The sequence below is a fragment of the Pinus tabuliformis genome, chromosome 5_1 (assembly GCF_031772625.1).
Source record: "Pinus tabuliformis cultivar Carrire ecotype Pingquan chromosome 5_1, CPIR1, whole genome shotgun sequence".
In the NCBI taxonomy this organism is placed as follows: Eukaryota; Viridiplantae; Streptophyta; class Pinopsida; order Pinales; family Pinaceae; genus Pinus; species Pinus tabuliformis.
In genome coordinates this window covers 314,774,288-314,793,881 of record NC_142305.1, presented here as the reverse complement: position 1 = coordinate 314,793,881, position 19,594 = coordinate 314,774,288, and the positions used below count along the sequence as shown (strand labels likewise).

The following is a 19,594-nucleotide window of genomic DNA, read 5'->3' as shown; positions in this document are numbered from 1 at the left end:
CATCAACTCTCAATTCCCTATCATTTGCCACATCTCCAATCTTCTTGACTTATTAAGCTAGCCCAACTATAACGATCTTGGAGCGTTTCTTTCCCTTCTCATTGATCATAGCAACAAGATTTTGAAGAATGACAATTAGACTTTCCTTTCTTGAAGTCTGATAGACCACATTGGTCTTAGTAGACGTTCATCATCATCATCATCATTAATATTTTTAAATATTTAAATTTAAATATTATTTTATATTTTATTTTAAAATTTTATTATTATTAGACGATTCCAAAAATTTCAATCGTTGGATCAAAGTGGTTACCCATTCGTTGCAGAAACGGTTTGCTGCAGGATCTGTTTGTTAGATTCTTCCATCTGGGTTTGCAACTTGGCACAACAGTGCAGGACTGGTGTGTGTTCGCCTGCATATCGGTTTTTCAAACTGTAGTGGTTTTCAAGGTGTTGGATTCTAATTTAGCTTTAGAGCTGAAATGGTTCTCAGCTCCATCCAAGTCTGCATGGATTCTGACTGGCCACAGGTATAACAATAGCCTAATTGCACTACGATTCGGCTCAGACTCTTGTTTTTGCCCTCCTCCTCTTTCTTGGTTTTCTTAGGGTTAGGGTTGCAGCAAAGGCGATGGTATGTAGGTTTGAATTCATCCCATCCCGTCTAGGGTTTCTGAGCTTTACAAGCATCTCACGTACACTTTTGTAATGAATCATTACTTTAAGCCTTGGAAATTTAGTCTTAATTCATGTTTAGATGCAGCTCACGGTGAATTTCACAAATATATGATGCTTTATTGTCAGTTATTCTCATGCACGACTGCATCGATTAATGGGTCTCCTTCACATATCCACCATGCTCTGTAGTGACGCTGTAAAGTTCCCAAGTCTGACATTCTCTGTGCTCAGCAGCCCTGTTATTATGTTATTCTGGTTTTAGTTAGATTCAGCAGAGAATAAATTTTGTATTGATTTGTGTAAAATAAACCTTTTATTGCAGGCATTATATTGTTTGTTATTTCAGGATGTGGTTACTCTAGACTTATGAATTTTCTGAATGTATGGCAATGGGGCCTTCCCATATATAGCTTATAGGTATGTCATTCTTGTGTTTACTACTTCCAAGAGAACAATAGATCACGCTTGTGCTCAAATGAACGAAGCTTCCACATCTGTTAATGAGTTAAATATAAACGGTTCAGCTCCCCTAGGGCATTCTCAAATTGCAAATTCTATGTTCTATGGGCTTCCTGCAGAAAGCGCTACTAGTCATGATGGCATCCACAGTCTTTCTCTTGCCACAATGCTGGCAGATTAGAGAGCTCTATATGGCAATGATTCTGAGTTTCCAAGGACATAAATTGATCCCCGTAGCTGCAACCTATCCCCTCTCAATGGGATTTCCTCACTAAACGCCCTCAACTCTTTTAAACCCACTTTTCCATGTCTCAATTTTAATTCTAAACCTAATAGAACAGAGGCCCTAACTAGAGCGGTCAGAGATATAGATGCCAACTTCTTTGAAAGTCTCCCCATACAAATCTCAGAAGTACCGTTACCAGTGTTGAATTCCACTAATTGTGATGATTTGTCTCCGTATTCTCTATCTCTGCAGGAAGGGATCAATAATGGAAATACCAACAGGTATTCTGAGGCCAATCAGTGGAGAGCAATTGCGCAACAAAATTTTTGGTGCATCCGGTCTTTTGTGATTAGACCCATCTCCATTCTGCATGCACCATTGAAAGAAGCTTTTGCATGTAGGGAATTGGTGATGCTTTATTGTCAGTTATTCTCATGCAGGACTGCATCGATTAATGGGTCTCCTTCACATATCCACCATGCTCTGTAGTGACTGTAATTCGCTGTAAAGTTCCCAAGTCTGACATTCTCTGTCCTCAGCAACCCTGTTATTCTGTTATTCTGGTTTTAGTTACATTCAGTAGAGAATAAATTTTGTATTGATTTGTGTAAAATAAACCTTTTATTGCAGGCATTATATTGTTTGTTATTTCAGGATGTGGTTACCCTAAACTCATGAATTTTCTGAATGTATGGCAATGAGGCCTTCCCCTATAGCTTATAGGTATGTCATTCTTGTGTTTACTACTTCCAAGAGAACAATAGATCACGCTTGTGCTCAAATGAACGAAGCTTCCACATCTGTTAATGAGTTAAATATAAATGGTTCAGCTCCCCTAGGGCATTCTCAAATTGCAAATTCTATGTTCTATGGGCTTCCTGCAGAAAGTGCTACTACTCATGATGGCATCCACAGTCTTTCTCTTGCCACAATGCTGGCAGATCAGAGAGCTCTATATGGCAATGATTCTGAGTTTCTAAGGACATTCTTTGATCCCCGTAGCTGCAACCTATCCCCTCTCAATTTTGTGTCATTTTATATTAGTGATCGGTGTTTATCAATTTTTTTGGGTGTTTTTTTGAAATTTTATATCATATAGAAATAATGTTTTAGCTGCTGACATTCTGCCTAGAAATCTTCACTTTGTTAACTGACTGCTCGTGAAAACTCATTTATCCACTCAAATTTAGATTAATTTCCAACTTTCTGATTTTTGACTTGGATATTTGAAATTGTTGTCTCTTCCCTAAGTACATTCCAATCTGAAACAAATTGCATAGTTTAAGCCCTCTATATTGGGCTAAGTTTGACTTATGATATTTAATTACATCTTTAATTACTAAAAAGAAGAACTATGCCATCTGTATCAACCAGCGCATCTTTGGTCTAATTTTGGAAAATAATATTTCTTATGCAATTTTACAAAACCTCTATTCATCAAATTGAGACTAGATGTTTGGATAAAACCTCATTATAACAGTGCTGAAATAAGTCAAATTGTTTTTTAAGACAAATATTCTGCAAGTTGAGCCTTTACGCCTTTCAAAAGTGTAGCATCTATATCCATGAATGCTGAAAACTTTTTTGTAAGTCAAATTGTTTTTTAAGACAAAGATTCTGCAAGTTGAGCCTTTACGCCTTTCAAAATTCTAGCATCTATATCCATGAATGCTGAAAACTTTTCTGAGGATGTTCTTTAGGAATAATCCTCAATCTACTCATTTTTCTCCTTGAAATATGAGACATTTTCTCTTGCATCATCTTATAAATTTGATTTGTTCGGTGAACCATCTGGAGTAGCATTGGAGAGTTTTTTTTATGATGCCTCTTTTGTCTTCACCTACACATTATCTCGGGTAACAATTTTATTTATTTTATATTAATGATCGGTGTTTATCAATTTTTTTTAGCTACTGACATTCTGCCTAGAAATCTTCACTTTGTTAACTGACTGCTCGTGAAAACTCATTTATCCACTCAAATTTAGATTAATTTCCAACTTTCTGATTTTTGACTTGGATATTTGAAATTGTTGTCTCATCCCTAAGTACATTCGAATCTGAAACAAATTGCATAGTTTAAGCCCTCTATATTGGGCTAATTTTGACTGATGATATTTAATTACATCTTTAATTACTAAAAAGAAGAACTATGCCATCTGTATCTACCAGCTCATCTTTGGTCTAATTTTGGAAAATAATATTTCTTATGCAATTTTACAAAACCTCTATTCATCAAATTGAGGCTAGATGTTTGGATAAAACCTCATGCCAAGACCGATGGATGAAAAATGAGACATCCCGTTTAGGCCAGGTGAAAAGAAAAGACCTGAGAATAGCATCTGGTCCTGACACCATAAAAAACCTCTGTGAGATCGATGATGTTTATGATCAAATAATTTTTGCGGCATTCAAGACTGAAATGATCGAAACATTTGAAAATGATAGAAGTAATAGAACTCAGCTCATACTGAATCCCCAACCACTAAAGAGAGGGAAGATATGGGAGAAACTGACAACCGTGCTTCGGATAGGGGTTGGAAAATTAAATTATGGAAAGGCAGGTAAAAAATGATATCTATGCAGAAAACTATATATGTATATGTAATCCACTTCCCCTGGAAAGGCAAGTGCAATAAAAAAAGCAACTTAGAACCAATAAAAATTGATATTTATGCAGTAAATTAGTTCTATTTCATGAGTCCCCAACTAGCCAACCCATGAAATGTTTGGGGGTGTGCTCTGGTCGTTCTAAACACCCCTCCTCCCATCTCCCCAGTTCAGCTGTGCTGGAAACTTGTACACATAGTTCAAATTCAATTGGGATGCCTAGAAATTTTGTTTTCCAATCCAAAAAATGGACTTATGCAAATGGGGAGATGTGCTTCCTTTAAATTCCAGAAGGATTACATTTGGGCTAGACTATGTTAGGCATTGCAAGTGGCCCAGTTTTGGGGTCTTCTAAGATGAACCATGCATCACAATCACTTTTGTTTTGCCAAGCTGCGGCAACAGGGAGTTGCTCTTTCCATAAAAATAAGACAGTGCTTAAATTTTGTCCCAACCGTTTATTGGTGTTGTGGAAGACTAGATCTTTGGTGCATCGCCTGACACACCATTACATTCACCATTGAACAATGATCTCATTGGTTGCTCAGCTGAAATTTCTATTTTTTGAAATTGCTTACTTTATAACATGTTTTTAAAAGCAACACAACATGTTGCAACTTGCATGACAAGTAATGTCCAACTGTGGGACATGTAAGGACAATGGGTTTAAATTTCTATTTACAATTGTGCATCAATTACATATAAATAATGACTTAAATTAAGCCCAAATATGTTATAGCCAAAATATAACAAGGGAGTCTTACTAAGATTATGTTAGATATGTTACAGTTGGAGAGTCTTCCTGCAATGGTAGCAGGGGTCTGGTCTGATGATCCTACCCTGCAGTTAGAAGAACCAACTCAATTCCGGAAGCTTCTCTCTGTTGGTAATAGTCTTGAGTATATGTATCTTTATTACCATTTTTTTTGTCTTTAGGAAATGGCCATCTGAAAAAATATATGTGACAGAAGGCAGTCCTCCAATTGAGGAAGTTATCGCTGCGGGTGTGGTCCCTCGACTTGTAGAGTTTCTTGCAAGGGATGATTTCCCTCAGCTTCAGGTATGATCTGTTTTTCAAATGAGATTCTAAGTATTGAATTGACATTATATTGTGGTAATCTAATATCGTTTTAATTTGGTCATATTATAGTTTGAGGCAGCCTGGGCTTTAACAAATATTGCATCTGGAACCTCAGAGCATACCAGAGTTGTGATTGATCATGGAGCTATGCCCAAGTTTGTGCAACTTCTTAGTATTGTCAGTGATGCTGTCAGAGAACAGGTTGCATTTTGGACCTTTCCATTGACATCCCGTTTAGGCCAGGTGATAAGAAAAGACCTGAGAATAGCATCTGGTCCTGACACCATAAAAAACCTCTGTGAGATCGATGATGTTTATGATCAAATAATTTTTGCAGCATTCAAGACTGAAATGATCGAAACATTTGAAAATGATAGAAGTAATAGAACTCAGCTCATACTGAATCCCCAACCACTAAAGAGAGGGAAGATATGGGAGAAACTGACAGCCGTGCTTCGGATAGGGGTTGGAAAATTAAATTATGGAAAGGCAGGTAAAAAATGATATTTATGCAGTAAACTATATATGTATATGTAATCCACTTCCCCTGGAAAGGCAAGTGCAATAAAAAAAGCAACTTAGAACCAATAAAAATTGATATTTATGCAGTAAATTAGTTCTATTTCATGAGTCCCCAACTGGCCAACCCATGAAATGTTTGGGGGTGTGCTCTGGTCGTTCTAAACACCCCTCCTCCCATCTCCCCAGTTCAGCTGTCCTGGAAACTTGTACACATAGTTCAAATTCAATTGGGATGCCTAGAAAGTTTGTTTTCCAATCCAAAAAATGGACTTATGCAAATGGGGAGATGTGCTTCCTTTAAATTCCAGAAGGATTACATTTGGGCTAGACTATGTTAGGCATTGCAAGTGGCCCAGTTTTGGGGTCTTCTAAGATGAACCATGCATCACAATCACTTTTGTTTTGCCAAGCTGCGGCAACAGGGAGTTGCTCTTTCCATAAAAATAAGACAGTGCTTAAATTTTGTCCCAACCATTTATTGGTGCTGTGGAAGACTAGATCTTTGCTGCGTCGCCTGACACACCATTGCATTCACCATTGAACAATGATCTCATTGGTTGCTCAGCTGAAATTTCTATTTTTTGAAATTGCTTACTTTATAACATGTTTTTAAAAGCAACACAACATGTTGCAACTTGCATGACAAGTAATGTCCAACTGTGGGACATGCAAGGACAATGGGTTTAAATTTCTATTTACAATTGTGCATCAATTACATATAAATAATGACTTAAATTAAGCCCAGATATGTTATAGCCAAAATATAACAAGGGAGTCTTACTAAGATTATGTTGGATATGTTACAGTTGGAGAGTCTTCCTGCAATGGTAGCAGGGGTCTGGTCTGATGATCCTACCATGCAGTTAGAAGAACCAACTCAATTCAGGAAGCTTCTCTCTGTTGGTAATAGTCTTGAGTATATGTATCTTTATTACCATTTTTTTTTTGTCTTTAGGAAATGGCCATCTGAAAAAATATATGTGACAGAAGGCAGTCCTCCAATTGAGGAAGTTATCGCTGCGGGTGTGGTCCCTCGACTTGTAGAGTTTCTTGCAAGGGATGATTTCCCTCAGCTTCAGGTATGATCTGTTTTTCAAATGAGATTCTAAGTATTGAATTGACATTATATTGTGGTAATCTAATATCGTTTTAATTTGGTCATATTATATTTTGAGGCAGCCTGGGCTTTAACAAATATTGCATCTGGAACCTCAGAGCATACCAGAGTTGTGATTGATCATGGAGCTATGCCCAAGTTTGTGCAACTTCTTAGTATTGCCAGTGATGCTGTCGGAGAACAGGTTGCATTTTGGACCTTTCCATCCATTTATGTTACTTATAAATATTTCTGAAATTTTCCATCTCTATGTTCAATGTGCTTTCTTTACAGGTCTAAGGGTTCTTTTGAACTAATTGAGATAGTAATGTTCATTTCATTGTAAGGACCATGTATTACAAAACGTAATGTCGGTGATGTACATTTATTAAGCTCCATGGTGTGGTTTGCCTCTCACAATTTTAATCTATTTGATGGACAATAGGTTTTAGGTTTTGAAGATATATTGAGTGGTATTTGCAGTCTCTGCTCTAGCCAGGGAATGGACTATTCAATCGACGTGGGTGTTTAGAGGGGAAAAAAAAAGTTATGGCTGAACTGGAGCATTTGCTGCTAGAAGCAGCTGGTCGAACATCTACCAATGATGGAAAGCAAAGCCGAAATCCTGCGAAAGGGAGACTGGAAGATTCTGATTCAGATGATGGCAGTGACTCGAAATACATTGATGACGATGATTCAGATGATGCTGGGACAGCAAATAGGAAGGCTTCTGGGTCAAGAATGCCCCTGAAAAAGAGATTTGATTCTGGTGACTTATAGGTATGTCATTCTTGTGTTTACTACTTCCAAGAGAACAATAGATCACGCTTGTGCTCAAATGAACGAAGCTTCCTCATCTGTTAATGAGTTAAATATAAACGGTTCAGCTCCCCTAGGGCATTTTCAAATTGCAAATTCTATGTTCTATGGGCTTCCTGCAGAAAGTGCTACTACTCATGATGGCATCCACAGTCTTTCTCTTGCCACAATGCTGGCAGATCAGAGAGCTCTATATGGCAATGATTCTGAGTTTCTAAGGACATTCTTTGATCCCCGTAGCTGCAACCTATCCCCTCTCAATTTTGTGTCATTTTATATTAGTGATCGATGTTTATCAATTTTTTTGGGTGTTTTTTTGAAATTTTATATCATATGGAAATAATGTTTTAGCTGCTGACATTCTGCCTAGAAATCTTCACTTTGTTAACTGACTGCTCGTGAAAACTCATTTATCCACTCAAATTTAGATTAATTTCCAACTTTCTGATTTTTGACTTGGATATTTGAAATTGTTGTCTCATCCCTAAGTACATTCCAATCTGAAACAAATTGCATAGTTTAAGCCCTCTATATTGGGCTAAGTTTGACTTATGATATTTAATTACATCTTTAATTACTAAAAAGAAGAACTATGCCATCTATATCAACCAGCTCATCTTTGGTCTAATTTTGGAAAATAATATTTCTTATGCAATTTTACAAAACCTCTATTCATCAAATTGAGGCTAGATGTTTGGATAAAACCTCATTATAACAGTGTTGAAATAAGTCAAATTGTTTTTTAAGACAAATATTCTGCAAGTTGAGCCTTTACGCCTTTCAAAAGTCTAGCATCTATATCCATGAATGCTGAAAACTTTTCTGTAAGTCAAATTGTTTTTTAAGACAAAGATTCTGCAAGTTGAGCCTTTACGCCTTTCAAAATTCTAGCATCTATATCCATGAATGCTGAAAACTTTTCTGAGGATGTTCTTTAGGAATAATCCTCAATCTACTCATTTTTCTCCTTGAAATATGAGACATTTTCTCTTGCATCATCTTATAAATTTGATTTGTTCGGTGAACCATCTGGAGTAGCATTGGAGAGTTTTTTTTATGATGCCTCTTTTGTCTTCACCTACACATTATCTCGGGTAACAATTTTATTTATTTTATATTAGTGATCGGTGTTTATCAATTTTTTTTAGTTGCTGACATTCTGCCTAGAAATCTTCACTTTGTTAACTGACTGCTCGTGAAAACTCATTTATCCACTCAAATTTAGATTAATTTCCAACTTTCTGATTTTTGACTTGGATATTTGAAATTGTTGTCTCATCCCTAAGTACATTCGAATCTGAAACAAATTGCATAGTTTAAGCCCTCTATATTGGGCTAAGTTTGACTGATGATATTTAATTACATCTTTAATTACTAAAAAGAACTATGCCATCTGTATCTACCAGCTCATCTTTGGTCTAATTTTGGAAAATAATATTTCTTATGCAATTTTACAAAACCTCTATTCATCAAATTGAGGCTAGATGTTTGGATAAAACCTCATGCCAAGACCGATGGATGAAAAATGAGACATCCCGTTTAGGCCAGGTGATAAGAAAAGACCTGAGAATAGCATCTGGTCCTGACACCATAAAAAACCTCTGTGAGATCGATGATGTTTATGATCAAATAATTTTTGCGGCATTCAAGACTGAAATGATCGAAACATTTGAAAATGATAGAAGTAATAGAACTCAGCTCATACTGAATCCCCAACCACTAAAGAGAGGGAAGATATGGGAGAAACTGACAACCGTGCTTCGGATAGGGGTTGGAAAATTAAATTATGGAAAGGCAGGTAAAAAATGATATTTATGCAGAAAACTATATATGTATATGTAATCCACTTCCCCTGGAAAGGCAAGTGCAATAAAAAAAAAGCAACTTAGAACCAATAAAAATTGATATTTATGCAGTAAATTAGTTCTATTTCATGAGTCCCCAACTGGCCAACCCATGAAATGTTTGGGAGTGTGCTCTGGTCGTTCTAAACACCCCTCCTCCCATCTCCCCAGTTCAGCTGTCCTGGAAACTTGTACACACAGTTCAAATTCAATTGGGGTGCCCAGAAAGTTTGTTTTCCAATCCAAAAAATGGACTTATGCAAATGGGGAGATGTGCTTCCTTTAAATTCCAGAAGGATTACATTTGGGCTAGACTATGTTAGGCATTGCAAGTGGCCAAGTTTTGGGGTCTTCTAAGATGAACCATGCATCACAATCACTTTTGTTTTGCCAAGCTGCGGCAACAGGGAGTTGCTCTTTCCATAAAAATAAGACAGTGCTTAAATTTTGTCCGAACCGTTTATTGGTGCTGTGGAAGACTGGATCTTTGGTGCGTCGCCTGACACACCATTGCATTCACCATTGAACAATGATCTCATTGGTTGCTCAGCTGAAATTTCTATTTTTTGAAATTGCTTACTTTATAACATGTTTTTAAAGGCAACACAACATGTTGCAACTTGCATGACAAGTAATGTCCAACTGTGGGACATGCAAGGACAATGGGTTTAAATTTCTATTTACAATTGTGCATCAATTACATATAAATAATGACTTAAATTAAGCCCAAATATGTTATAGCCAAAATATAACAAGGGAGTCTTACTAAGATTATGTTGGATATGTTACAGTTGGAGAGTCTTCCTGCAATGGTAGCAGGGGTCTGGTCTGATGATCCTACCCTGCAGTTAGAAGAACCAACTCAATTCCGGAAGCTTCTCTCTGTTGGTAATAGTCTTGAGTATATGTATCTTTATTACCATTTTTTTTGTCTTTAGGAAATGGCCATCTGAAAAAATATATGTGACAGAAGGCAGTCCTCCAATTGAGGAAGTTATCGCTGCGGGTGTGGTCCCTCGACTTGTAGAGTTTCTTGCAAGGGATGATTTCCCTCAGCTTCAGGTATGATCTGTTTTTCAAATGAGATTCTAAGTATTGAATTGACATTATATTGTGGTAATCTAATATCGTTTTAATTTGGTCATATTATAGTTTGAGGCAGCCTGGGCTTTAACAAATATTGCATCTGGAACCTCAGAGCATACCAGAGTTGTGATTGATCATGGAGCTATGCCCAAGTTTGTGCAACTTCTTAGTATTTCCAGTGATGCTGTCAGAGAACAGGTTGCATTTTGGACCTTTCCATTGACATCCCGTTTAGGCCAGGTGATAAGAAAAGACCTGAGAATAGCATCTGGTCCTGACACCATAAAAAACCTCTGTGAGATCGATGATGTTTATGATCAAATAATTTTTGCGGCATTCAAGACTGAAATGATCGAAACATTTGAAAATGATAGAAGTAATAGAACTCAGCTCATACTGAATCCCCAACCACTAAAGAGAGGGAAGATATGGGAGAAACTGACAACCGTGCTTCGGATAGGGGTTGGAAAATTAAATTATGGAAAGGCAGGTAAAAAATGATATTTATGCAGAAAACTATATATGTATATGTAATCCACTTCCCCTGGAAAGGCAAGTGCAATAAAAAAAAGCAACTTAGAACCAATAAAAATTGATATTTATGCAGTAAATTAGTTCTATTTCATGAGTCCCCAACTGGCCAACCCATGAAATGTTTGGGGGTGTGCTCTGGTCGTTCTAAACACCCCTCCTCCCATCTCCCCAGTTCAGCTGTGCTGGAAACTTGTACACATAGTTCAAATTCAATTGGGATGCCTAGAAAGTTTGTTTTCCAATCCAAAAAATGGACTTATGCAAATGTGGAGATGTGCTTCCTTTAAATTCCAGAAGGATTACATTTGGGCTAGACTATGTTAGACATTGCAAGTGGCCCAGTTTTGGGGTCTTCTAAGATGAACCATGCATCACAATCACTTTTGTTTTGCCAAGCTGCGGCAACAGGGAGTTGCTCTTTCCATAAAAATAAGACAGTGCTTAAATTTTGTCCCAACCGTTTATTGGTGCTGTGGAAGACTAGATCTTTGCTGCGTCGCCTGACACACCATTGCATTCACCATTGAACAATGATCTCATTGGTTGCTCAGCTGAAATTTCTATTTTTTGAAATTGCTTACTTTATAACATGTTTTTAAAAGCAACACAACATGTTGCAACTTGCATGACAAGTAATGTCCAACTGTGGGACATGCAAGGACAATGGGTTTAAATTTCTATTTACAATTGTGCATCAATTACATATAAATAATGACTTAAATTAAGCCCAGATATGTTATAGCCAAAATATAACAAGGGAGTCTTACTAAGATTATGTTGGATATGTTACAGTTGGAGAGTCTTCCTGCAATGGTAGCAGGGGTCTGGTCTGATGATCCTACCATACAGTTAGAAGAACCAACTCAATTCAGGAAGCTTCTCTCTGTTGGTAATAGTCTTGAGTATATGTATCTTTATTACCATTTTTTTTTGTCTTTAGGAAATGGCCATCTGAAAAAATATATGTGACAGAAGGCAGTCCTCCAATTGAGGAAGTTATCACTGCGGGTGTGGTCCCTCGACTTGTAGAGTTTCTTGCAAGGGATGATTTCCCTCAGCTTCAGGTATGATCTGTTTTTCAAATGAGATTCTAAGTATTGAATTGACATTATATTGTGGTAATCTAATATCATTTTAATTTGGTCATATTATATTTTTAGGCAGCCTGGGCTTTAACAAATATTGCATCTGGAACCTCAGAGCATACCAGAGTTGTGATTGATCATGGAGCTATGCCCAAGTTTGTGCAACTTCTTAGTATTGCCAGTGATGCTGTCGGAGAACAGGTTGCATTTTGGACCTTTCCATCCATTTATGTTACTTATAAATATTTCTGAAATTTTCCATCTCTATGTTCAATGTGCTTTCTTTACAGGTCTAAGGGTTCTTTTGAACTAATTGAGATAGTAATGTTCATTTCATTGTAAGGACCATGTATTACAAAACGTAATGTCGGTGATGTACATTTATTAAGCTCCATGGTGTGGTTTGCCTCTCACAATTTTAATCTATTTGATGGACAATAGGTTTTAGGTTTTGAAGATATATTGAGTGGTATTTGCAGTGTCTGCTCTAGCCAGGGAATGGACTATTCAATCGACGTGGGTGTTTAGAGGGGAAAAAAAAAGTTATGGCTGAACTGGAGCATTTGCTGCTAGAAGCAGCTGGTCGAACATCTACCAATGATGGAAAGCAAAGCCGAAATCCTGCGAAAGGGAGACTGGAAGATTCTGATTCAGATGATGGCAGTGACTCGAAATACATTGATGATGATGATTCAGATGATGCTGGGACAGCAAATAGGAAGGCTTCTGGGTCAAGAATGCCCCTGAAAAAGAGATTTGATTCTGGTGACTTATAGGTATGTCATTCTTGTGTTTACTACTTCCAAGAGAACAATAGATCACGCTTGTGCTCAAATGAACGAAGCTTCCTCATCTGTTAATGAGTTAAATATAAACGGTTCAGCTCCCCTAGGGCATTTTCAAATTGCAAATTCTATGTTCTATGGGCTTCCTGCAGAAAGTGCTACTACTCATGATGGCATCCACAGTCTTTCTCTTGCCACAATGCTGGCAAATCAGAGAGCTCTATATGGCAATGATTCTGAGTTTCTAAGGACATTCTTTGATCCCCGTAGCTGCAACCTATCCCCTCTCAATTTTGTGTCATTTTATATTAGTGATCGATGTTTATCAATTTTTTTGGGTGTTTTTTTTGAAATTTTATATCATATGGAAATAATGTTTTAGCTGCTGACATTCTGCCTAGAAATCTTCACTTTGTTAACTGACTGCTCGTGAAAACTCATTTATCCACTCAAATTTAGATTAATTTCCAACTTTCTGATTTTTGACTTGGATATTTGAAATTGTTGTCTCATCCCTAAGTACATTCCAATCTGAAACAAATTGCATAGTTTAAGCCCTCTATATTGGGCTAAGTTTGACTTATGATATTTAATTACATCTTTAATTACTAAAAAGAAGAACTATGCCATCTATATCAACCAGCTCATCTTTGGTCTAATTTTGGAAAATAATATTTCTTATGCAATTTTACAAAACCTCTATTCATCAAATTGAGGCTAGATGTTTGGATAAAACCTCATTATAACAGTGTTGAAATAAGTCAAATTGTTTTTTAAGACAAATATTCTGCAAGTTGAGCCTTTACGCCCTTCAAAAGTCTAGCATCTATATCCATGAATGCTGAAAACTTTTCTGTAAGTCAACTTGTTTTTTAAGACAAAGATTCTGCAAGTTGAGCCTTTACACCTTTCAAAATTCTAGCGTCTATATCCATGAATGCTGAAAACCTTTCTGAGGATGTTCTTTAGGAATAATCCTCAATCTACTCATTTTTCTCCTTGAAATATGAGACATTTTCTCTTGCATCATCTTATAAATTTGATTTGTTCGGTGAACCATCTGGGGTAGCATTGGAGAGTTTTTTTTATGATGCCTCTTTTGTCTTCACCTACACATTATCTCGGGTAACAATTTTATTTATTTTATATTAGTGATTGGTGTTTATCAATTTTTTTTAGCTGCTGACATTCTGCCTAGAAATCTTCACTTTGTTAACTGACTGCTCGTGAAAACTCATTTATCCACTCAAATTTAGATTAATTTCCAACTTTCTGATTTTTGACTTGGATATTTGAATTTGTTGTCTCATCCCTAAGTACATTCGAATCTGAAACAAATTGCATAGTTTAAGCCCTCTATATTGGGCTAAGTTTGACTGATGATATTTAATTACATCTTTAATTACTAAAACGAAGAACTATGCCATCTGTATCTACCAGCTCATCTTTGGTCTAATTTTGGAAAATAATATTTCTTATGCAATTTTACAAAACCTCTATTCATCAAATTGAGGCTAGATGTTTGGATAAAACCTCATGCCAAGACCGATGGATGAAAAATGAGACATCCCGTTTAGGCTAGGTGATAAGAAAAGACCTGAGAATAGCATCTGGTCATGACACCATAAAAAACCTCTGTGAGATCGATGATGTTTATGATCAAATAATTTTTGCGGCATTCAAGACTGAAATGATCGAAACATTTGAAAATGATAGAAGTAATAGAACTCAGCTCATACTGAATCCCCAACCACTAAAGAGAGGGAAGATATGGGAGAAACTGACAACAGTGCTTCGGATAGGGGTTGGAAAATTAAATTATGGAAAGGCAGGTAAAAAATGATATTTATGCAGAAAACTATATATGTATATGTAATCCACTTCCCCTGGAAAGGCAAGTGCAATAAAAAAAAAGCAACTTAGAACCAATAAAAATTGATATTTATGCAGTAAATTAGTTCTATTTCATGAGTCCCCAACTGGCCAACCCATGAAATGTTTGGGAGTGTGCTCTGGTCGTTCTAAACACCCCTCCTCCCATCTCCCCAGTTCAGCTGTCCTGGAAACTTGTACACACGGTTCAAATTCAATTGGGGTGCCCAGAAAGTTTGTTTTCCAATCCAAAAAATGGACTTATGCAAATGGGGAGATGTGCTTCCTTTAAATTCCAGAAGGATTACATTTGGGCTAGACTATGTTAGGCATTGCAAGTGGCCCAGTTTTGGGGTCTTCTAAGATGAACCATGCATCACAATCACTTTTGTTTTGCCAAGTTGCGGCAACAGGGAGTTGCTCTTTCCATAAAAATAAGACAGTGCTTAAATTTTGTCCGAACCGTTTATTGGTGCTGTGGAAGACTAGATCTTTGGTGCATCGCCTGACACACCATTGCATTCACCATTGAACAATGATCTCATTGGTTGCTCAGCTGAAATTTCTATTTTTTGAAATTGCTTACTTTATAACATGTTTTTAAAGGCAACACAACATGTTGCAACTTGCATGACAAGTAATGTCCAACTGTGGGACATGCAAGGACAATGGGTTTAAATTTCTATTTACAATTGTGCATCAATTACATATAAATAATGACTTAAATTAAGCCCAAATATGTTATAGCCAAAATATAACAAGGGAGTCTTACTAAGATTATGTTTGATATGTTACAGTTGGAGAGTCTTCCTGCAATGGTAGCAGGGGTCTGGTCTGATGATCCTACCCTGCAGTTAGAAGAACCAACTCAATTCAGGAAGCTTCTCTCTGTTGGTAATAGTTTTGAGTATATGTATCTTTATTACCATTTTTTTTTGCCTTTAGGAAATGGCCATCTGAAAAAATATATGTGACAGAAGGCAGTCCTCCAATTGAGGAAGTTATCGCTACGGGTGTGGTCCCTCGACTTGTAGAGTTTCTTGCAAGGGATGATTCCCCTCAGCTTCAGGTATGATCTATTTTTCAAATGAGATTCTAAGTATTTAATTGACATTATATTGTGGTAATCTAATATCGTTTTAATTTGGTCATATTATAGTTTGAGGCAGCCTGGGCTTTAACAAATATTGCATCTGGAACCTCGGAGCATACCAGAGTTGTGATTGATCATGGAGCTATGCCCAAGTTTGTGCAACTTCTTAGTATTGCCAGTGATGCTGTCAGAGAACATGTTGCATTTTGGACCTTTCCATCCATTTATGTTACTTATAAATATTTCTGAAATTTGCCATCTCTATGTTCAATGTGTTTTCTTTACAGGTCTAAGGGTTCTTTTGAACTAATTGAGATAGTAATGTTCGTTTCATTGTAAGGACCATGTATTACAAAACGTAATGTCGGTGATGTACATTTATTAAGCTCCATGGTGTGGTTTGCCTCTCACAATTTTAATCTGTTTGATGAACAGTAGGTTTTAGGTTTTGAAGATATATTGAGTGGTATTTACAGTCTCTGCTCTAGCCAGGGAACGGACTATTCAATCGACGTGGGTGTTTAGAGGGGAAAAAAAAAGTTATGGCTGAACTGGAGCATTTGCTGCTAGAAGCAGCTGGTCGAACATCTAACAATGATGGAAAGCAAAACCGAAATCCTGCGAAAGGGAGACTGGAAGATTCTGATTCAGATGATGGCAGTGACTCGAAATACATTGATGACGATGATTCAGATGATGCTGGGACAGCAAATAGGAAGGCTTCTGGGTCAAGAATGCCCCTGAAAAAGAGATTTGATTCTGGTGACAAGGATGATGATGACAGGGGTTGCTGTGATGATTCCGATAGCGAATTATCCATAGGAAGTGATTTATACAAAGATGATGAAGATAGGGAGCAGCTTTGAAGATATTAGAAGCATAACAATAAGGAGATCAAAACTTTCCAAGTGGTTTATGGAACCATTCTTTGAGAATATCATTGTGGGCTGCTTTGTAAGAATTGGGATAGGAATGTCCAGGTCAGGACAGAGTACTTACCGTCTTTGCATGGTAAAAAATGTTGATGTGACAGACCCTGATAAAAAATACAAGTTTGAGAACCGCACCACATACAAGTATTTGAATTGTTTCTAGGGTAGCAAGAGCAATGCAACAAGATGGCAGATGGCCAGGGTGTCTGATTCACCTCCACTTGAGAAAGAGTTTTCAGATTGGGAACGGGAAGTAGAACGCAGTGGTGGTCAGATGATTAGTCGAGCAGAAGTTGAGGAAAAAATAAATGCGCTAAAAAAGATAAATCAATTTGTGTATTCTGCAGAAACTGTAAAACAAATGTTGCAGGAAAAGAAGTTGGCTTCCAAAAGGCCATCGAATGTGGCTGCTGAAAAGGACAGGGTTAGAAGAGAGATGGAGCTAGCGGAGAGCAGGCATGATTATTCAGAAGTTGAGAGAATTAAAGTGAGATTGAAGGAACTAGAAGTCCTTTCTCTTCAGAGCAAAAGCAAGGATGCAAAAGCCTTGATGCTAGTAGAAATGAATAAGAAAAACAAGGCTGAAAATTTCAAGAACGCTTCTGAGATCAAGCCTCTAAACCTTAATCTTAAAGCAGGTGAAGCAGGGTATGATCCTTTCACTCGGCGTTGGACTCAATCTCAAAATTATTATGATACAAAGGCGAAGGTTGCTGAAGACAACACTGATGCGAACAAAGAGGCAGATGCAGCCAAAGTAGAGGAAGCCATAGCAATAGAAACTGCTGAGGATGATGGAAAGCTTGTCGACACTGATGCTCCTGTATCAGAAGATGCAAGGGTGTATTCTTTGCATGATTTTGAACTTCCAATTTCACTTGCTGGACTGCAGAAGTATGGGGGTGCTCAAGGGGCCCCTTTAGTTTTTATGGCTAGAAAGCAGAAGATTGAGTCAACTTGTGGAGTGCAAGTTCCTAGCAATGATGGAAGGAGGCATAACCTGACATTAACTGTGAATGATTACAAGCGTAGAAGAGGCCTGCTGTTAAAATAAATAATGATATTTTCTCTGCTTGTTGGTTTCCCCATTTAATTTTTATATGAAAGATTCGGAAATTTCCTTTTGGGATTGCCAGAAACATATGCAGAAAAGCCTTAAAGTGAACATTTTTGTAAATTGTTTCAAATTCTATATGTAGTGTGCCATTATAGGCACTTTAAAACACAACTGCAATAACCTAGTCAACCAAGGATTGTCTTTTAACAGTAGCAACATCATGGATTGTTGGCAGGCATGAAATCAACAATGTGTTAGAAATATAGGCTGTATTTTCTTGACATCTAAAGTTCAAGGGTGTTTTTTTGTCTCAACCATTATGCTAAAAAATGGTATATAATGTTCCAAAAGGATTCCTTTCCTCTAAGTAACACTATTCCACTGTAAGTTGTCATGCAGTTGGTGAAACATGGCATTTTATGTTGTTTGAGATTGATCTTGAGTGATGCCCTTTTCTAAATTATTGTTGAAATATGTATTATTTTTCATATTCATGTAATAAATGCTATGTTTTATTAATTTCTTTTGTTGTAGTATAGTTTGCTTAAATGCTTTTAGAGTTGTGGTTGTTTTGTTGTGCTTAGTTGTTTATTCTTGCTTTCGATTGATTGCAATTCTATCTAATAAGCAACTATCTTTTACATGGTAAAAAAGTTTGGCTGAATCGAGGAAAACATTCGAAAATCTAGAAGAACTTTGGTTCAGCCAAATAATTCAATCTATTGTTTGTCCAAAACTGAACCAAACCAAATCCAATTTTAACCCAAAAAAAATCATCTTCCCAAGAAACCCTAAAGAATTCTTAAGAAAATTCATTTTAACTTTCAAGCCACCAATGAATATGATATTTGCCCATTTCTTCTCCCTGTCCTGCCAATGCCTGTCACTACTCCCTCGTTTAGGAGATAGCCATGGGAGATTTCAGGAGACTATGCTGCTGCTGATGCCTAGAGAGGTTTGTCTATTCTGTTCATGTGTGAAGTCTCGAGGAGACTACATTTGTAGTTGGGAAACTGTTGCCTGCACCTTAAAGGCCTGCTTAGACCTTCATAAACAAAGTTACACTCAAATGAAGCATGCCAACCGAGCCAACATAGTAAATAAGTAGATTCCACTAGGTATTTAGTCATATATTCTCTGTTTGCTATGTGCTTATTTAATTTTTATTTTGAAACTTGAAAGGGTGTACCTAATTTCTGTGCATATCCTTCTTACTTCCAGAACACCTAGAACAGGTTACATGACCTGCATTATCAAAAGTAGAATCACAACACACACAAACAAATACATACGCCCACCAAGCACAAGAAAATAGTGTGATGGCTATCAACTTTTTAAAATCAAACTTGTAATAATCTCAATAATAAATCTAATGTTCTTTAGAGAAGACCTGCTACATTTTGCTGGGTTTCGTATAGTTTATTGCGTATGATAAGGAAATACATTTTCTTGAAGGCATTGCATCAGAAGGCTCAACGGACCTTTGAGAATTTTTGTAGGGGTTTATGTTATCCAATCATTAAATTTTTGATAAAATTAGTCTCGACTATCCACATACCTATTTTTTTTCAATAAATTTGAAGAAGTGCATGTTTTTGCTTTAATAATATGTATACTCCTGAATTTTCTGAACTGTAGTTTTGTGGGCCAATTGTTTTCTGTATTGTATGGTATCCACATTTGAATTTAGATTCTATCTTGATAACTATCATTTCTTAGTATGTTTTTATGAATATATTGCATTGTAAGTGTTCTTTCTCTTCTTACATTGGACAAGAGAATACGACTGTCTTTGACAATGTGAAGTTGTTGAAGA

General features: G+C 36.8%; 2 protein-coding genes and 1 pseudogene across 2 annotated transcripts; all 3 read left to right on the top strand.

Annotated features, from left to right (window-relative positions):
• The first annotated feature begins 7,178 nt into the window (after positions 1-7,178).
• On the top strand, positions 7,179-7,451 carry LOC149164626 (protein RTF1 homolog). The gene has a single exon (XM_089429554.1). The coding sequence runs from the start codon at positions 7,221-7,223 to the stop codon at positions 7,449-7,451; it is 231 nt and encodes a 76-aa protein (XP_089285680.1). The 5' UTR covers positions 7,179-7,220.
• Positions 7,452-11,728: 4,277 nt separating this feature from the next.
• Positions 11,729-12,567, top strand: LOC149164625 (importin subunit alpha-2-like). The gene is made up of 4 exons (XM_089429553.1): positions 11,729-11,781; positions 11,895-12,018; positions 12,115-12,240; positions 12,481-12,567. Exons 1-4 carry the CDS (start codon positions 11,729-11,731, stop codon positions 12,565-12,567), a joined length of 390 nt encoding a protein of 129 aa, XP_089285679.1.
• Positions 12,568-16,764: 4,197 nt separating this feature from the next.
• Positions 16,765-17,987, top strand: LOC149164624 (protein RTF1 homolog pseudogene; annotated as a pseudogene).
• The last annotated feature ends 1,607 nt before the right edge of the window (positions 17,988-19,594 follow it).

Bases quoted from the DNA above. Each gene is read 5' to 3' on its own strand.
- LOC149164626 (XM_089429554.1), top strand. From the start codon at position 7,221: ATGGCTGAACTGGAGCATTTGCTGCTAGAAGCAGCTGGTCGAACATCT.
- LOC149164625 (XM_089429553.1), top strand. From the start codon at position 11,729: ATGTTGGATATGTTACAGTTGGAGAGTCTTCCTGCAATGGTAGCAGGG. The intron at 12,019-12,114 runs GTATGATCTGTT...TTATATTTTTAG, and splicing joins ATGATTTCCCTCAGCTTCAG to GCAGCCTGGGCTTTAACAAA. The intron at 12,241-12,480 runs GTTGCATTTTGG...GATGGACAATAG, and splicing joins GTGATGCTGTCGGAGAACAG to GTTTTAGGTTTTGAAGATAT.